Source organism: Pleurodeles waltl, chromosome 4_2, assembly GCF_031143425.1.
Source record: "Pleurodeles waltl isolate 20211129_DDA chromosome 4_2, aPleWal1.hap1.20221129, whole genome shotgun sequence".
In the NCBI taxonomy this organism is placed as follows: Eukaryota; Metazoa; Chordata; class Amphibia; order Caudata; family Salamandridae; genus Pleurodeles; species Pleurodeles waltl.
This window is the reverse complement of record NC_090443.1, coordinates 768,636,064-768,654,817: the sequence shown is the minus strand read 5'-3', so window position 1 is coordinate 768,654,817 and position 18,754 is coordinate 768,636,064. Positions and strand designations below refer to the sequence as shown.

The 18,754-nt window shown below is 46.2% G+C and overlaps 1 protein-coding gene across 1 annotated transcript in view; it reads left to right on the top strand.

Annotated features, from left to right (window-relative positions):
• The window catches only part of MSH4 (mutS homolog 4), a 2,042,424-nt gene that overhangs the window by 598,916 nt on the left and 1,424,754 nt on the right, over positions 1-18,754 (top strand). The window contains exon 7 of the mRNA XM_069233217.1: positions 9,036-9,208. Within this exon, the coding sequence (XP_069089318.1) occupies positions 9,036-9,208 (173 nt within the window). The remainder of the gene's footprint in view (positions 1-9,035; positions 9,209-18,754) is intronic.

Here is an 18,754-nt window from a genome sequence, read left to right as displayed (position 1 = left end):
CCCTTAAAACTGCAACAAAGTTGACTTTGCCCCCTAACCCCTTCTTGGTTCTGCATTAAATATGAGATTTCTGCACTGGCTTAACATGAGAATAGCATGCCAAATATCATGCAACCCCATTAAAGAGCAACAAAGTTATTAATACATGGAATCATTTTTGCCCCCTTGCTCTTTCTAAACGTTCCTGCCTTTTGATGGATCTATATGAAACTTGCCATACCTACAGGAGAGTAAACTTGCTAAGTGTCTGCCAGATTCAAGGCTCATAAAATGATGGCACAGTTAACAGCAAATTATCACATTTTTGGACTCCCCAAACAGGAAATGGGAAATGTCACTTTGCCTAGCCCCCTCTTTGTCTGGGCCATTCCCGACAGAGCTGCATGAAACTTGCTGTGTGAAACCCAGTTTGGATGCACTTAAAAAAAAAAAAAATTATGCAGATTTGTCTAAAGGTGCCAAAGTTATAAAGAAGACTTTGACCTAACCAGAACTACACAGATTCTGTTACCTGCTGTATAAAACATATTTATTGTGTCACTGACACTGTGATATCGCTGACAGCTTTTCCTTCCTTAACAAGGACATGGTGCGAGTAGGTTTGGAGTACAGGATACTCGTGCCAATGGAGTTCTAATCGATAAGCCAAGCTTTCCGACTCCGGGGTTCCCAAAGGAGTACAAAAATGCTAATCTTTTTATACCCAACTGTCACCTTTTTGTAAAGCATACACCTCCAAAACAATGGAAAAGATTTAAAACAAACACAGTTTAAGTGCAGTTACGGTTAAAACCAAAATATCACGGAGATTCGCAAGTTCTGTTTTGGACCACAATCCAAAATTTGTACAACAGCCAGGCAAACCTTAACGTGCACACCAGATGCAAAGCTTAGGACCTCTCCATATATATATATACCACTAGATAACTATACCTAAAAGCAAAATGTAATTAAATAACACCAGATACTCAAACCAATAGTCATAGTTGTTTTTGTCTTTTAAAGTAATAGCGATAAGGTGAAATGTGATCCTATCTGTAAGATTCTTTACAGTGTTTGTAATTTCACTTGTTTTACTAAGGGTGACATAATGGGCATTCCAGTAAACTTAATGTGCATAAATGAACTTTATTCATTTTTTTTATTATTATTTGAAACAAGAGTATAAACACATTTCACACTTGACCATAACTATTACTACTCTGCAAATGGCAAAATATTACCACTGTAGAGCTTAACTTTCTGAGAAAGCAATGAGTATGGGTTCACAGATTCAATTCTACAATTATTTCACAGAATAAAACAACTGGACACATACTCGTAAAGTTCAAGTATTGTGATTTAATCTCACTGACTAGATTCCACCCCTTGTGAACTGTATATAATTATATACTTTCATTTCTAACCTGAGTGTCGGTGGGACTCGACTACATCACTTTGCTCCCGCCCTGGTGGGAGTAGCTTATTTCTCTGATTTTGCCAGGTAGGAGCCAAGTTGTGTTCCCTGCCCAGCAGAGTGTGGGCAGGGATTTAAATTTGTATTCCCTGCCCACACTCTCCAGAACAGGGAACAGAAGTGTCCCTGGGGATGGGGCCCCCGAAACCAGTCTACAGCTGATGCTCTCCTCCCCATTAATAAACTGGTCCCAGGGGTTGGGGCTCACAAGGACTCTCTGAGGATCTGGAAGTGAGAAATCAAACGCCCCTTCCACAAAATAAATAATACTGGACATAAAAAAACACCATGTCCTGCACTATGCTCCAGATATACAGTTAGGATTTTGCTATTTATTAGTGTTCCATTAAATTGTACAGGTCTACTCCTGATGACAAGCTGAGTCTTTCAATTTACACAAACCAGGATTTGAAGCTTACGAATACTGAAATATACTCAATGATTAAAAGAGCTAAAACCTCCAGAGCACCAGGCTCGAATGGGATCCCAATCAACATCTTAAAGTTAGATCCAGATCTTTGGAGTCAACTTCTGTACAATCTATTCTCAAAATTTCTCCACACAGGCCAAATTCCTTCATCCTGGAGAATGTCCATAATCTACCCTCTGTAAAAGAAAAGTACCAGTGATGACCTGAACAACTATCGTTTAATCTCACTCTTTATTTATTGAAGGACATTGTTGGGACATTTTTGCTGAACAATATTGTATCTTTAATTGGGCTCCCAACTTCATTCTATTACCATTTAACCAAACCAGGTGGTTTAGGGCGGATTCTACACTTGCTAATACTCTTGCACTGATATTAATACACTCAAATCTGAGAAATAATTCCCACTTTATGTCTATTTTATTTAGTAGTAGTGGTAGTAGTAGTAGTAAATGTATTGCATAATTACTTAAAATTATTGCATAAAATACAGATACTTTACCTTAAAACCTCCAGGCATGTGCAATCATCAACCTCACTGCAACCAAATTCAAATGTCAGTGCAAATTATGCTATAGAATCAAAAACAGCACAATTGTTATCAATTCTAATGACGTTGAATATGTAAGCAACCTACATATAATGCTATCTTTATATTGGTGCAGCTGCTCAAGCCAAAGGCTGTCATTGAGATCTGTCACCTAATGGGTTAATTTTTACAAAAATTCTAAAACTTTAAAACTATAGTGCCGATGACAGGAGGTGCTTAAAGTTACCGCTCAGGCTCATCCTATAGTGTGCAATTTTAAGCCACTTTGTTAATAATGTCTCTTTGGTGGCCACCTCTTCCCATTTCGATCCTGCACGTTGGTGGCTCCGGGCATTCTGTATGGCCAATCTCATAATAGTAAAGAAATTCCCAAAGTGAGCAAGTTCCATTGGGGTGTCAGCCCTGAATATTAGTTTTGTGGCTTCTATACATGACCTCACGCCATATTTCAGGAAAGGCAGTGTTAGTAGGAGATGTCTCTCCAAGGCCAGTCATGGACAGCAACGTACTAGGTGCCTTATAGAGTCAGTGTGATAGTTGCATAATGCACGTTCTTGAGAATATCCCCATTTGGGCTTCCAGTTGCTTCTAAAGTCCCAGACGGGGAGTGTTAGGAGACGAATTAACAGAATATTCCAAAACGCACAAGCTCCCAGTGGTGCTTTCATATAAGGTTGGACTTTGTTAGTTAAGTAAGACTCAGCCAGGCCCTCTGCTCCAGTGATATTCCTGATTATGGCCATATCATTTCCTCTCGGCCTGTGTTACCTTTCCTATGCAGTTCAGTCTTTTGTTTTTTTTTGCAACTTTAAAAGATTTTTTCAATTTCTTCTCCTTTCTTCTTGTTAGTTGTTGTGTGTTCCTGGTATCAGGCTCACAAGACGTCTTAGCGATTGCTCCCTGATCATGTTCTTTAAACTGTTTCCACCAGCATTGATATCAAAAGTGGTCGACCACGTAGGGTATGTCGCACTTGTCTATTGTATAATTCCATCTCCTTGCTTCCTTGCCTTCTCTGAGTGCAGGGGATTCCCTTTTAGAGGTTAGTTCAGTGGAAGTGGAGGGTCCCCTTTTATGGTTTAACATGGTGGGCACTGTAACCCTCTTCTTTTCTACTGGCATACCACTTTTCATTTTGTTAAATTTGGCTCCAATTTTGCAATGTTGAATGAGATTAGGTAATAGATCTGGCAAAGTAGATCGTTTATCGATCATTTCCTCATTATGGGACCCTTTAATCGTATTGTAATCCTGCCATGTATTACCCAGTTTGTATAACTTGCCATTTAACAGGTTCAATTTGTTGTGTAGAGCAAGTATGCTTTGTGCCAACATGTGGTTTAGTTCTAGATGGATCTCCATCTTATGTGATTGCCAAGTAAGTGCTTTACCTGCAGCAAGTAGAGATGCATTGATCATATTTATAATGTGGATTGGACTACCCTCGACTCCTTGATCCTCATTTGGCTGGTTATCCTCCCCTGTGGATGCTTTGTGCGTCCCCCTCAAATCGTAAACACCTCCTGGCAGTTCCACTCCAATTTTAATGAGGACCCAACGCATTGTGCCTTGCCGCGGTATGGCGCTGGATCGCCTGTTTCCTAGGCTTTCATGTAATGCATTTTATTGTTTGTGGGATTTCTGGCTGATGAATCTCTGCTGCTTTTAACCATTTGTTATTTCGTATCAGATCGGCCTGTCCTTTGTCCAGTTGGTGGCAGGTTGATGCTGAGTGAACTATTCCGGTTTCTTCGGGTCCACAGTCTTGGCCCGTCGGACCAGCGTTGAGCTGGTTGGACTGCCAAGGTTTCTGTGGATTCTGCTAGTTTCTCCCCCTTAAGTGCCTGCGGTGTCCGCCAGATCTTTCAGTTCTCCTATGGTTGATGCATTCAGGCTAGTACTTATAGCTTCTTTAACGCAGCCTAGTGCGTGTTAGGTTAGCATGGGCCGAGGTGAGGTATCAAATTCTGATATCAGATTGGGAGGGCCTGTGAGAAGCACCGTTTGTGTAGCTTCATTAGCCGTAGGATTATAGGATTCTCCTGCTCCACTCCTTGCTCTTTTAAAGTAGTTGTTCTATATATGATTTCTTTGTATTTGGGGCCTTTCGCTTGGTTCTTGACTTATAATCCTTCTGGTCTGTGGGTGATAGACCTGCCACTTCATGTAGGTCCTGTAGGTCTTTTTCATCTACAATTATATCTCCATCTTGGCATATCATTTATGTGGGTTCAATGTTTCTCGCAAGAATTACTTTGATCCTCAAGGGGGCCTCGGGCATATAGGGCAGGTCAGACCGCCTCCTTCGTCCACTTTCACCATTCCCAGTTTGCCCCTGCTTGAGTGGTTGATCGTGTGCCCGAGTGGGATGTGTTGTGCTATATCCGGTTCCCTCCTTGTCTTTCCACAAGCCCTGTGCATGGAAAAAATTCTGTTCGCCGGTTTCCAGCAGCCCCCGAATATTTTGAAAGCTCTGTATTCTTTATGATTTTCCTGTTTATTCTGTACCCTTTGTGCCTTAGGCCCCTGTTCCTGAAACTTCCAATTTCTACGTGAGTTTTGTGTTAATGATAGAATAGGAGTTGTTGATGGTTCTCCCGGCCTTGATTCCCGCATGTCTTCCTGTGCCTTCTGATCAACTTGCTCGTAAGGGTAGCGTAGTTTGCGAAGTGAGCACAATGTGAGCGTAAATAAATAGGAGTAAACAAAGATGGAATGTGAAAGTAGATTGAGAATAGATTGATTCCGGTGGTGGTTTGATTGTCCTTTGCCCCTTGCACTTGCCACACAGTTGAGCGTGATGAGCGCCACCTCACCCCCTGCCTCTGCCCAAGCCCTTCTTTACACACTATTTCGCTCTATTGCTGTTTAGTGGTCTTATTGATTTATCGTTTTTGCCGCCACAGACCACAGGGTAGGGAGAGCACGAGCACGCTAGGGGAACCCTCGCGAGGGCTTGGCCGGCTTGGTCTGTTTAGATGATCCTACTCAATCCAGCTGGTGCTGATCGAATCTTGTAAATTCCAGTAAAGTCCTGTTGGATCCTCATTGTGTCACGCTGTTGGATTGAGGCAGGAGCACCACGTTTGGCTCCCGCTGCTCTCACTGCCCCAAGAGCCTTGTGGCACCACGCCGGTAGCGAGCAGGTCTCTCCGATTTCCTCCACATGCCATAACCAGACCTGGCTGGGATGCCTCTGTGGGGGACCGGGGCTCACACTTTGCAGCAGCTGCCTACGCCTGCTGCGCTCACACTGTGCCTATCTCCCTGCTTCCGTTCCTGGCAAAGGTACTCGAGAAGATACTCAACAGGCAACCATCCCACCACCTGGAGGAAAACAACACACTGCACCTGTCCCAATCCGGCTTTCACAGCAATCACAGCACCAAGACTGCTCTCATCTCGGCAACCGATGACATCCGGACCCTCCTGGACAAAGGCGAAAGAGCAGCCCTCATCCTCCTGGACCGCTCTGCTGCCTTCAACACCTTCTGCCACTACACCCTGAGCACATGCCGCCACAATGCAGGGATCCACGAAAAGGCCCTGAACTGGATCACCGCCTTCCTCACAGACAGAACCCAGAGAATCTGCCTCCCTCCATTCCTATCTGAAGCGTACCATAGGCCTCCTCCCTCAGCCCGACACTCTTCAACATCTACATAGCACTGCTCGCCAAAATCATCCGATCTCACAACCTCGACATCATCTCTTACGCTGACGACACCCAGCTGATTCTCTCCCTCACCAAGGACCCTGCCACAGCCAAAACCAACCTCCACAAGGGTATTCAGGCCATCGCCAACTGGATGAAGAGCAGTCAACTAAAACTTAACTCAGACAAGACAGAGGTCCTCTTCCTCGACCCCACCTCCTCCGCTTGGAATGCCTCCTGGTGGCTGCCCTCGCTGGGAACCACACCAATGCCAACTAACCACACCCGCAGCCTGGGTTTCATCCTTGACTCATCACTCTCCATGACCCAACAAGTCAATGCCGTTTCGTCCTCCTGCTTCAACACCCTCCGCATGCTCCACAAAATCTACAGGTGGATTCCTACCAAAACCAGAAAGACGATTACCCAGGCCCTGTCAGTAGCAGACTGGACTGCAGCAATGCTCTCTACGCAGGAACCACTGCAGCTCTCCAAAAAAGTCTGCAATGGATATAGAATGCCTCTGCACGCCTCATCCTCAACATCCTCTGCCACAGCCACATCACAGCCCATCTAAGAAACCTGCACTGGCTTCCTGTCAACAAAAGGATCACATTCAAACTCCTAACCCATGCCCACAAAGCATTCCACAACCCCGGACCAGCATACCTCAATGATCGTCTCACCTTCTACACCCCAAATCTTCAGCTCCGCTCCACCAACCTCGCCACCGTCCCACGCATCCGCAAGACAACAACCGGCGTCAGATCCTTCTCCTACCTAGCGTCCAAGATGTTGAACACCCTCCCTATCAACCTACGGTAGACCAAGGACCTACTGAGCTTCAGGAGACTCCTCAAGACCTGGGTGTTCGAGCAGTAGCAGCCTCTTGCCCCCTCAAAGTGCCTTGAAACCCTCACGGGTGAGTAACGTGCTCTACAAATACACTGATTGATTGATTGATTGATGAGAGGAACGGGACCAGTGCAGTGTTGCGGTCTGAAGGCTCTCAAATCGCCGCTGCTCGCTGCCTCGTCCTGCTTCCCTTTCCGGTTCACCTGACAGAGCTGCTCTTTTATTTATTACTCATCTGCATTTGAAATCATAAATTGTGGCAGTCGCTGGAAAAAAACTAAAGAACTGAGGCATCATCGACTCTTTGAGGCATTTTTGGTATCATTTGATAACAGCTTTTGGCTTCAAGTAATACTTGCAGAGAATTCTCTACCACCAAGGCTGAGTACCTTCGGCGGACTTGAGCAATGCTGGATTTTAGCATCTTGCTTTTCGCCTTCCAAATAGCAGATCTGTCTTTTTATCTTGACAATTCTGAAGGTCTTTACCCCGGACTTGGTCAAGAGCCAATTCCATATTTAGCATTTGTAGATGATATCAAACTCCTGCTGTTTACAAAACCAATTGCTAAACCTCCAAGAGTTTAACATGGCAGATGACTTAAAGTTTCATTTAGGGAACATAAAAAATCATGTAATTTGGAAAACCAAAATTACTTTAAAGTAGTATCCAACAGGTGACTAATTATATTTACATGGGTTTGCCAGTAGACAATAAATTGATGGGACCTAATCACATTGCGAATAGGAGACAGAAGGTGAACATGGTGGTGAATTTGATCAAAAGATTCAAAAACATCTATGGAGGGGAAACTATTGACTAATCTCTGGATGTTATGAAAGCCAAACTCATTCTAGTCCTCTTATATGTCTTGATCATCTTAAATAATCAATAATTTAAATAAAATTTACATGAACAGTGTGAGACGTATGTTAAATTTAATCTACATTCCACAGTAAGCTATGCATAGAGGTCTTGCTTCCCTCTCTCATCACAATTTGCGAGGGTGTTCTTGTAAATTTTTGTCTGTGAGCTAAGGAAAATTCTATTAAACTGTTGATTTTTAAGGAAAGGTGTCATTTTAGAGGCTCCATTTCAGACTCAAGCCTTGAAAGGATTGAAATTTTAACTATTGAGAATTATCAGTCGTCATTCAAGGAGCTGATAACCATTTTACTATCGATTTAAAAAAAAGATCAAGTAAAGACTGGACTGAGAAGTAACAGTAGATAAACAACCTCAATCTTCTCCAGTCTTCCAAGCATGTAGGCTACATTCTGGATATCTGTACCAACTCTAATCAACATTATTTGACCTCATCACTGGAGCCTGCTTCTAAAAGGAAGTATTTTTAAGGTTCTGACTATTCTATATCCCAAATTTCAGTTGGAGGGAGCCTAGAACCCCAAGTGTTTAGCATTTAAACTCTGTAGGTTGTGTGGTTAAAAGGATAACTCTATTTAACACCTAGGACCTGATTACAACCTTGGCGGATGGGATACAAACGTGACAGATTTCTCATCTGCAGTTTTATAAGTTCCATTATATACTATAGAACTTGTAAAATGGCAGCCGGAATATCCGTCAGTATCCCATCTGTCTAGGTCGTAATCAGGCCACTAGTCAGTGTCTATCCATTCTGCCTTGATATCAGGAATAAATACTTAAAAGGGACATTTGTTAAAGCTAACATCTGAAAGAATAACTATGCCATCAACTAATGCTTTTTCTCGACAGATTTTGACTTTATTGGTAAATGTATGAAGTGTTTAGGTTTAGTTTGTTATCATTGCTCTAGTTTAGGAGTTAACTGATTTTATTGGTTCGTGATCATCTGCTTGTCTTGGAATAGATTTTATGTACTTATTGTGATACTCCTTTGCAAAGAAATATTTTTTTTTTCTATGCAATAAATAATAATATTCAATTTTAATTGTATAGGGATGCATAGTATTAACATCTGTGCCTAATTAAATAATTGGTTTATAGCTGCTACATATGAAAGAAACGATCAATGCAAATCATGTACCCAGACTCGCACAGAAGAATCTTGAAATGCTGAATTTATACATTTGTTTTGTTTTGAAAGGAATGGTCATACTTTGTTTGGAGTTTTAAATCATACCAAAACTCCAGGAGGTAGTAGAAGACTTCGGTCAAATATCCTCGAGCCTCTAGTTGATGTAGAAACAATCAATACAAGATTAGATTGTGTTCAGGAATTGCTTCAAGATGAGGAGCTTTTTTTTAATCTACAATCAGGTGAAAACTTTATTAATTAAGTATAATAGAGTAAAAATATTTTAGAAAAATATATATTATTTTTAGCGAGTAATTTGTGCATTTTTGCTGAACTCCCCCAGGTTAATGTACAGTGCATCTCTAAATCCATTTATCTCGAATTTTCAGAATAGGATATCATTTTTAGTTTTCATTTTATAATTGGTACCATTAAAGAATACAGTGGTGTGCCTTTGGTACCCAAATCCAGGCTTTTCGAATTGATGAATATGAAGTCTACCTTTTTGTAATGTGCTGCTTTTGAAGGATGTGCAAGAGTCACCACCTCACAACCTGCCTTTCAGTTCCTTGTGCTGTGGTGAGTAGGAGACACTGTAGGCGTACTGTTCCAGATGAAACCCCCCAAATGAAAGACTGCACTAACAGATCTAAAGCTATTAAATTCCCAAATGCAGGCAAACTCTCTTCCTTTTGTAGGACTGAGCTACTTTGGTATTTGAACGTATTTGAACTTTTGTTCTAACATTTCGGTAGAAAGTACTTGATGGTGGATTTAAATCCATTTTATAATTTATGTGGAAATACAATAATGTTTGGCATATCTTTAGGCACTTCATGGAGGTGGAGCTCCCGGAAGTCTCACAGGTGCTGATTTCCATTGGAAAGACTGGTACCCAATACAAATATTTGGATGCTTTCTTTCTTCATCACTGTTAGAAATGGAGTCTTTGGTTGGCAGTCAGGTTACCCCCTGTCCAAGCAAGGACCCTCCCACTAGGCAGGATAAAGGAGAACCACCCTCTGTTACCCCCCACTCACACCCTTGGTAGCTTGGCACAAGCAGGCAGGCTTAATTTCAGAAGCAACGTGTAAAGTATTTGTACCAACCCACACAGTAATGTGGTGAAATGGACACCACACCAGTTTGGAAAAATAGGTAATATTTATCTAAATCAAACAAGACCTGACCAACAAGAACCCAACACACACGAGTCAAGATATGGATTTTTAAAAAGATTAAGGGGGTCATTCCGACCCTGGCGGTCATAGACCGACAGGGCCGGGGACCGCGGATGCACTGCCAACAGGCTGGCGGTGCATCCAGGCCAATTCTGACCGCGGCGGTAAAGCCGCGGTCAGAAAAGGGAAACCGGCGGTTTCCCGCCGGTTTTCCCCTGGCCTGAAGAATCCTCGCCGCCATGGGGATTCCGACCCCCTTACCGCCAGCCTGTTCCTGGCGGTTTACACCGCCAGGAAGAGGCTGGCGGTAACGGGTGTCGTGGGGCCCCTGGGGGCCCCTGCAGTGCCCATGCCACTGGCATGGGCACTGCATGGGCCCCCTAACAGGGCCCCACAAAGATTTTCAGTGTCTGCATAGCAGACACTGAAAATCGCGACGGGTGCAACTGCACCCGTCGCACCCTTTCCACTCCGCCGGCTCCATTCGGAGCCGGCATCCTCGTGGAAGGGGGTTTCCCGCTGGGCGGGCAGGCGGCCTTCTGCCTGTCGCCCGCCCGCCCAGCGGGAAACTCAGAATTACCGCGGCGGTCTTTTGACCGCGCTGCAGTATTCTGGCGGGGGAACTTTGGCGGGCGGCCTCCGCCGCCCGCCAAAGTCAGAATCACCCCCTAAGAGTCTTAGGGGGTCATTCTGACCTTGGCGGTCTTTTCGCAAGACCGCCGAGTTACCGCCGCGGTGAAGACCGCCGACCACGGCAGTATGCCGCTGTGCGCATTCCGACCGCTGGGAGCGTTCCGCCGGAAAACCGCCAGCAGCCACACTGGCGGTCGGCGGGAAAGTGGAGACTGGTCAACCTCCACCGCCACGCCAGCAGAACACCGCCCACAGAATTACGACCCACATTTCTGTGTGGCGGTCTTCTGTTGGCGGTCTTCTGTTGGCGGTCACCTCCCCATGGCTCCTGTCGCCTCCCGGAGGACCAACGCACAAGGTAAGTTGATCGTCCGTGAGGGGAGGGGGTGGGGGGTGTTGTGTGATGTGTGCGTGCATGGTGGTGTGCGTGTGAGTGTGTAGAGGGGGTGTGTGAGTGCGTGCATGCGGGCGGGGGGTGCTGCTGTGCCTATGGGCAATGTGTGTAGTTCGGCGGGTGCGCATGTCGGCATGTATGTGTGCGGGTATGTGTCCCCGTTGTGTATGTGTGTGTGTAGGTGGTGTGTATATGTGCATGTTGGGGGTGTGGGCATGTCGGGGTGCGTGTATGTGCATGTCGGGGTGGGGGTGGGGAGGGGGTTCGTACCACCTCTGGGGGGTGGCAGGGGGGTGGAGGGTGTGGGGGGAGGACTCGGGGGGGCAGTGGGGGGTGGGGGAGACCCCTATCAGTGCCAGGGAAGGAATTCCCTGGCCCCGATAGTGCCTACCGCCACGGTTCGCATGGCGGTTCCCGACCGCCAGAAACCGCGGCGGTAAGCAGGGTCATGATACCGTTGGCGGTCTTGGGTCGACCGCCGGGCCGGAGTGCGCAGACTCCAGCCCGTCGGTCATGACCGCCGTGGCGGTCGGAGTGGGGAAGTGGCGGTCGATCGCGGCGGTGACCGCCGCGGTCAGAATGCCATTTTTTTGACCGCCGGTCTGTTCGCGGTCCGACCGCCGCCTCTCCGCCGACCGCCAAGGTCAGAATGAGGGCCTTATTCCTTAGAAAACAGTGAGAATGCTGTTATTACACAAAGTACCTGGTTTACGTCAAAAATAAAGCCGCACAGGCAAGTGTGGGTCAAAAAAGGCAAGTGATGCGTCTTTTTCTCACTCGCTAGCAAGACAGTGCGTCGTTCCTTGTCCGGACAGTTCGGCATGCATCGTTTTCTCACTCCCGCAAGAGAGCGATGTATTGATTCCCAGATAGGCACCTCATGTCCGGGCAGGATTTGCGTTGATTTTTCACACCCAGCGATGTTGCGTTGAAATACGGTTGCACAGTGTCAGGAACCCGCGCTGCGTGGAGTTTTCGTCATTATCAGTAGCCGCTAGCGGGTGTTGTGCATCATTTCTCCAGCCGCTATGCGTCGAACTTCTAGCCACGATGCAGGGAGAGCATCGATTTCAGCTGCGAGGCTGGCAGCGCATTGTCATTAGCCGCATTGTGGATAGTGCACTGAAAATTTACCTGCATGGCAGTCTTTATGTGAATTTTACTCCTTTTCCACCAGATTCACCTTTCAAGGGCCAAGAGCCAGGTTAGGGCACCACTAGGCGGGGCAGAAGTCTCAGCAGAGAGTCCAGGTGCTGGCAGAGAAAAGTCTTTGATGTCCCTGAGACTTCAACAACAGGAGGCAAGCTCAGTCCAAGCCCTTGGAGATTCTTCACCAGTGGAAAGTCACACAAAAGTCAGTCTTTGTCCTCTCTCAGGTAGAAGTAGCTACTGCAGGCCAACCCAACAAAGCACAGTCATAGGCAAAGGGGCAGTACTCCTCCTCCAGCCCTCCAGCTCTTCTCCCTGGCAGAGGTTCCTCTTGGTTCCAGAAGTAACCTTGAAGAAATCTGATTTTCAGGGGGTTTGGGTCCAATACTTATATCCCTTTCTGCCGTTGAAGTAGGCCTACTTCAAAGAAAAGTCTCTGTTGTTTACAAGATCCTGCCTTACCCAGGCCAGGACCCAGAAACACACCAGGGGGTTGGATACTGCGTTGTGTGAGGGCAGGCGCAGCCCATTCAGGTATTAGTGACCACTGCTCCCTTCCCCTCCAGCCCAGATGGCTCATCAGGATATGCAGGCTACACCCCAGCTCCCTTTGTGTCACTTTCTAGATGAGATTCACAAACAGCCCAACTGTCAAACTGACCCAGACAGGCACTCCACAAACAGGCAAAGTCACTAAATAGTTTAAGCAAGAAAATGCCTACTTTCTAAAAGTGGCATTTTCAAACTGAAAATCTGAAAACCAACTTTACCAAAAGATGTATTTTTAAATTGTGAGTTCAGAGACCCTAAACTCCATACTTCTATCTACTCACAAAGGGAATCTGCACTTTAATAATATTTAAAGGCAGCCCCCATGTTAATCTACAAAAGAGATAGACCTTGCAAAAATGAAAACTGAATTTAGCAGTATTTCTCTGTTGTGACATGTAAAGAACATCAGTACATGTCGCACCTTGAACATACACTGCACCCTGTCCATGGGGCTACCTAGGGCCTACCTTAGGGGTGCTTTAGATGTAGAAAAAGGGAAGGTTTAGGTCTGGCAAGAGGGTACACTTGCCAGCTCGAATTTGGCAGTTTAAAAGTGCACACACAGACACTGCAGTGGCAGGTCTGAGCCATGTTTCCAGGGCTACCCATGTGAGTGGCAAAACCAGTGCTGCAGGCCCACTAGTAGCATTTGATTTACCGGCCCTGGGCACTTCTAGTGCACTTTACTAGGGACTTACTAGTAAACCAAATATGCCAATCATGGAAAGCCAATTACATATATAGTTTTCACAGGAAACACACTTTAGCACTGGTCAGCAGTGGTAAAGTGTCCAGAGCAAACAAAACAGCAAAAAGAGAGTCCAGCACACAGAAACAACCTCCGAAGCAGAGGCAAAAAGTTAGGGGAGAGCACACCAAGGATGCCAAGTGTAACACTCACCAAAGAAGGTGTTGTCACATGGACCACATGACGTCTCTGCAGGGGCAGCTCCTCAGCTTTTGCAGAGGAGCATTCTTTCCCCCCACTGACACCAGCAGCAGCAGCAGCTGCAAACCCTTAAAAATAAAATGGTAATAAACCGTGTTTATTATACTTTTATTTTTAAAGGGGCAGGACCATAGGGGTGACGAGCACTGAGGGGAGTGCACTGAGCACTCCCCTCAGTGCGCATATGTGTTTGGCCGACTGTCTGTGGCCGGCCAAACACACATGCATATAGGGCTCTCTCCAACCCGGCACTGTGTTGCTGGGTTGGAGACAGCTGGCCCAGGCTTCCAGTCTGCCTTGGAGCGCCCAGCCAAGGCACTCTAGCCAATCATAACGCTGCTCTAAGCAGCATCATGATTGGCTGGCGGGCAGGCTGGAAGCCTGTGCCTGGAGTGCGGTGGAGAGTGGGGTTGCGATTAAGGTAAGTTTTGTTTTAAAAAAAAATATTTTGTTTTTTTCCCCCTCGGCCCGCCCCACCACTATGCTCAGTCGCCTGCCACGACTGCGTCTCTCACTTGCAGTCTGGTGAAGGAGAGATGCTGGGTGCGCTGGCCATGAGACAAAGAAAAATCCTGGAAAATGGATGGAAGTTTGTGTCCTTGAAGTCCTGGTGGCACGAGTCTGCAGGTGATGAAATGTTGCTTTTCCAGGTAGAAGCTGTCAGTGTTTATTGTGGATATTCCCTGTCTCCTGGGAGGGGGGCACTCAGCCACAAATTTCCGCGGGAGATGTCTGAGCATAATCCGATGAGAAGGTGACCCTGCACCAGAAAGCAGGAGCACTTGGGGCAAACATTTAGTCTGCCCCTCGATTTGAAGGCTTGTTGGTTTGTGACTGATGTGAAAACTTTAACGTACTCTAATGAGAGAAGCTTGGTATTGGATCCAGTCCAGGTCTTTTCTCTGTTTTTGAGTGGTCTCTAGGGAAGAAAGTGTCTTGTTTTGATGAATATGGGTCACGCATAGCCAGCACTCCTGTACAAAGAGTGGCTTGACCTATTGCAAGGATTAAACTGGCCTATAGCGCAATCAGACAATGCCCGATGGGCGGGTCTGACAGACTAGTGTGTGGGCCAGTGTCTTTAGGCAGTTTGTGTGCCTGTTTTATGGTCAGGTGTTCCAGTTTGTACAGTTTATTACCACAAACAATGCCTGCAGCAAACAAAAGTGCATACAATCTCCCAAACCTTGCAAAATACCGATACAGACTGTGTTTACAAGTTCAAAAGTGCCCTGATTTGTAAATGTGGGCCCCTTTTTTATCCATCTGGTTTGCTAATGGACGGCACCTTTATTTTGATGGCACGCCTACTTTTTGTCCCAGTCCTACCCTATCCAATGCTGACTACATCCTGCCTCTCCCCCAGGGTGATCATTTGATAGAAAAACACAGCATCCATCTCCTATCTGATAGATACAGAAAGGCAATGGGAAATGTTGCTTCGAGCCACTGTTACATGCAAAGTAAACAGATCTAAAGTCATTGCACTTTCTTATCCAGTTGCTTACCCGATTGCTGTCAATTTGTATTTAGTCGAGCAACCTGGAGATGGGAGGGATAGCTTGTTACCTGCTAAAGCAACAGATACTCTGGATCCAGAGCCTGTACTGAAACTGGTGAGCTAGAGACTAGAGATAAAAAAAAAATCTAGCAAGAGTGGTGACTGGTAAAGTATGACATGGACTGCGTGACATTATGGATGCAGAAGCTTTAGAAGAAGGGAACAACTGTGCATTCTGTGGGTCTCTGGCAGCAGCTGCATAGGAATAGATAACAAAACAAGGCTTGTTAGTACCTGCTCACACCAAGCCTTCTTTTTTTACAGTCACAGTGTTTTCCAGAAGCGTCTACGGAGCATATGATGAAGATTTTCTCCCTAGTGGTATAGAAAGGGGAGCACTAGACTAGGGAGTGGGCCTAAAACAACCACTCAGTTTACTGGATACCAGGACTTTGGAGAGGAACCTCTTGAAGCTCCACTAGTAGGCATCAGTCTAATTTCTATTAAATCTGAATAATTATTAAGTTCTACATTTGTAATATATGGGGCAGGAAATATTGAGTAAGTGGCTTTGTTGTATGAAGGGCATCTGTCTGATTTTATGAGATGCGCAACTAGAGGCTTATGGCAAAGTTTACATAATTTGTATCTCTTCTCGTAGCAACAGGTTTACAGAGTTGTTTAAACAACCTACCATGCAATAACGAACAACTGTCTCTAACGTGAAAGGCATTACACCAGTAGTATCTGTCACGTACTGGTCTCTCATCAACTCAGTAAAGATACGTCATATAAAGAGAGGTGTTAAAAATGTTTACCCAGTATTCAGACTCCATGTCGCTTATTTACTTCTCATATGGAAGAGACTAGCAGCACATTTTAGATTTTGAAAATTACAACTGCCACTCAGGGCTTCATTACGACCAACAGACCTGCAATGCTGGCGGTCTGCTGACCGCCGTATAAGGAGTTGTGTTTGGACTTTCGCCTATTTCTGTGTGGAACTCCGACTCTGTTGGCCTGGCCGACGGAGTTGAAGAGGCAGTTGCATCACCAGCACTGCCACACCAGCAAGACTCTGCCTGCTGTACTACGAGCCCTAATACTTCTTGGCGGAGTCTTGCTGGCTTGGTGGTGCTGTCGGTGCAAAACCGCTAGGACTCATCCCCTCCCAGATAACCAGCTTGCCGGAAAAGGTAAGTTGATCGTCCAAAAGGGGATGTTGGGTACATGTGTGTGGTATGTACATGTATGTGTGCGAATAGAGGTGTGTGAGCGCGTGTATGTGTGCGAATGTGGGTGTCTGGGTGCGTCTTTGTGAGCGAGCTAGTAGGGGTGTCTGGATATATGCGTGTGGTTGGGGGTGTGTGTCTACATGTATGCAGAGGGGAGGGGTGTGTGCCAGGGTGCGAGTGAGAAGGTGTGTGTATTGGGATGCATACGAGTGGGGGTGCATGTGTGCAAGTCTGCAAGCGGGTGGGAGTGATAGAATGGAAGTGTACGGTTGGAAGGGCGTGTTTGTAAAGTGTGGGAGGGTCAGGGGGTGTTTGCAGGTGTGTGGACGTGTGGGTGTGTGTGTGCCAGTGAAAGGAATGGGGATTCCTGTTGCCGGGTGCGTTACCGCCAGGGTTTTTGTAGTGGGGTGACAAAAAGCCTGGCGGTCTGCAGCCTTGTAATCCTGCCGGCAGGCAGAGGCCTGCAGCCGGGCTGGAGGAGCTCACTGCCGGCCGTGTCGGTGCAACCGCATCGGCAGGTCAGGTAGCGTTGTGGCGGCTTGGCCTCTGTCAAACCCCACAACTTGTAATGCGGCGGTCTTTACAGCCAGGTTGGCAGCGGTAAAACCGCCATAGCAAGGCTGTCGGTCTGATGACCTCCAGCCTCGTAATGAGGGCTTCAGTCTGTCATTCTACGCAAAGTGCAGACTCAGGTACACTCTTTAATTAAGAAAGAAAAGCATTAAAAAAACACTTCAGAGGTTGAATGAAAAACGGAAGAGCACTTAGGAAGGTGCTGAGAAGACTGCTTTCAAGATGTTTATTTGCAACAGGGCTGACCTAATATGGCACACTGAGCCTGTCATGTTTGGCTTTCATGATAAATGAGACTGAACCCTCCAGGCTCTCTGTAAATCCAGTTACAGCGAGATACATCTTAAGCTACTGTTAATATTCATTGCACCGTGACACATCAACAGGTTACTGGGATCTCTGTATTTAGAGTAAGGCAACAGGATTTACAGAGATTCTGGCGGGTTCAGCTGCCAACATGTGCTGCCACTAGTTTCAGACGTATAGAATTGCCTTGGACCATCTGTCCATCTTTTCAAAGGTTTATAACTATAACTGCACTCCCCTTAAGTGTATTTTTAGGAGATTGAGTATCCCTGGATTGACTGGGTGTTCTTTTGAGATACATCGAAATAGTGTATTAGCAATTACAGTGACAAAATGCTCTTTCAGGTTTAATGTCAACATACCTATGTCACACAGCTCTAGTCCATGAAGAATCTAAGCAGATGTCACACAGTGGGACCCACATCTGTGAAATCGTAAGGTAAAGTGACAACTCAGTGACCATACACTGGGTGAAAACGCCAGACAGTAGAGAGGTAGTAGTGTTAAAGTACATGTAGTAGGCAAGTTTGTATTCTTACCTGTGTCTCACTGGAAATATTGCTAGATCACTGAGTCCCTGTTGTGCATGGCTTCTTCCCCTGCTTCCTCGTCTTCACTGTCCACAGGCTCCATAGCTGCAACAACACCGCCATCTGGACCATCCTCCTGCAGAAAAGGCACCTGTCATTGCAAAGCCAAGTTGTGAAGCATACAGCAGGCCACGATGATCTGGCACACCTTCTTTGGTGAGTAGAATAGGGATCCACCTGTCATATGGAGGCACCTGAACCTGGCCTTTACGAGGCCGAAGGTCCACTCGATCACCCTCCTAGTTCGCCCATGGGCCTCATTGTAGCATTCCACTGCCCTTGTCCTGGGATTCCTCACTGGGGTCAGTAGCCATGAAAGGTTGGGGTAACCAGAGTCACCTGCCAATGGTGAGGGACAACTGTTAGACACGCACTAACCTGGAGGGATATCCCCAGACCCAGACAACCATTCCCACTGACTTGTTTCCAGGTGCTCACCTAATAGCCAGACACGGTGCCTCTGGAGTTGACCCATCACATAAGGGATGCTGCTCTTCCGCAGGATGTAGGCGTCATGCACTGAGCCAGGGAACTTGGCATTCACATGGGAGAGGTACTGGTCTGCCAAACATACCATCTGTACATTCATCGAATGATAACTCTTCCGGTTTCTGTACACCTGTTCACTCCTGTGGGGGGGTACCAAAGCCACATGTGTCCCATCAATGGCACCTATGATGTTGGGGATGTGTCCCAGGCCATAGAAATCCCCTTTCACTGTAGGC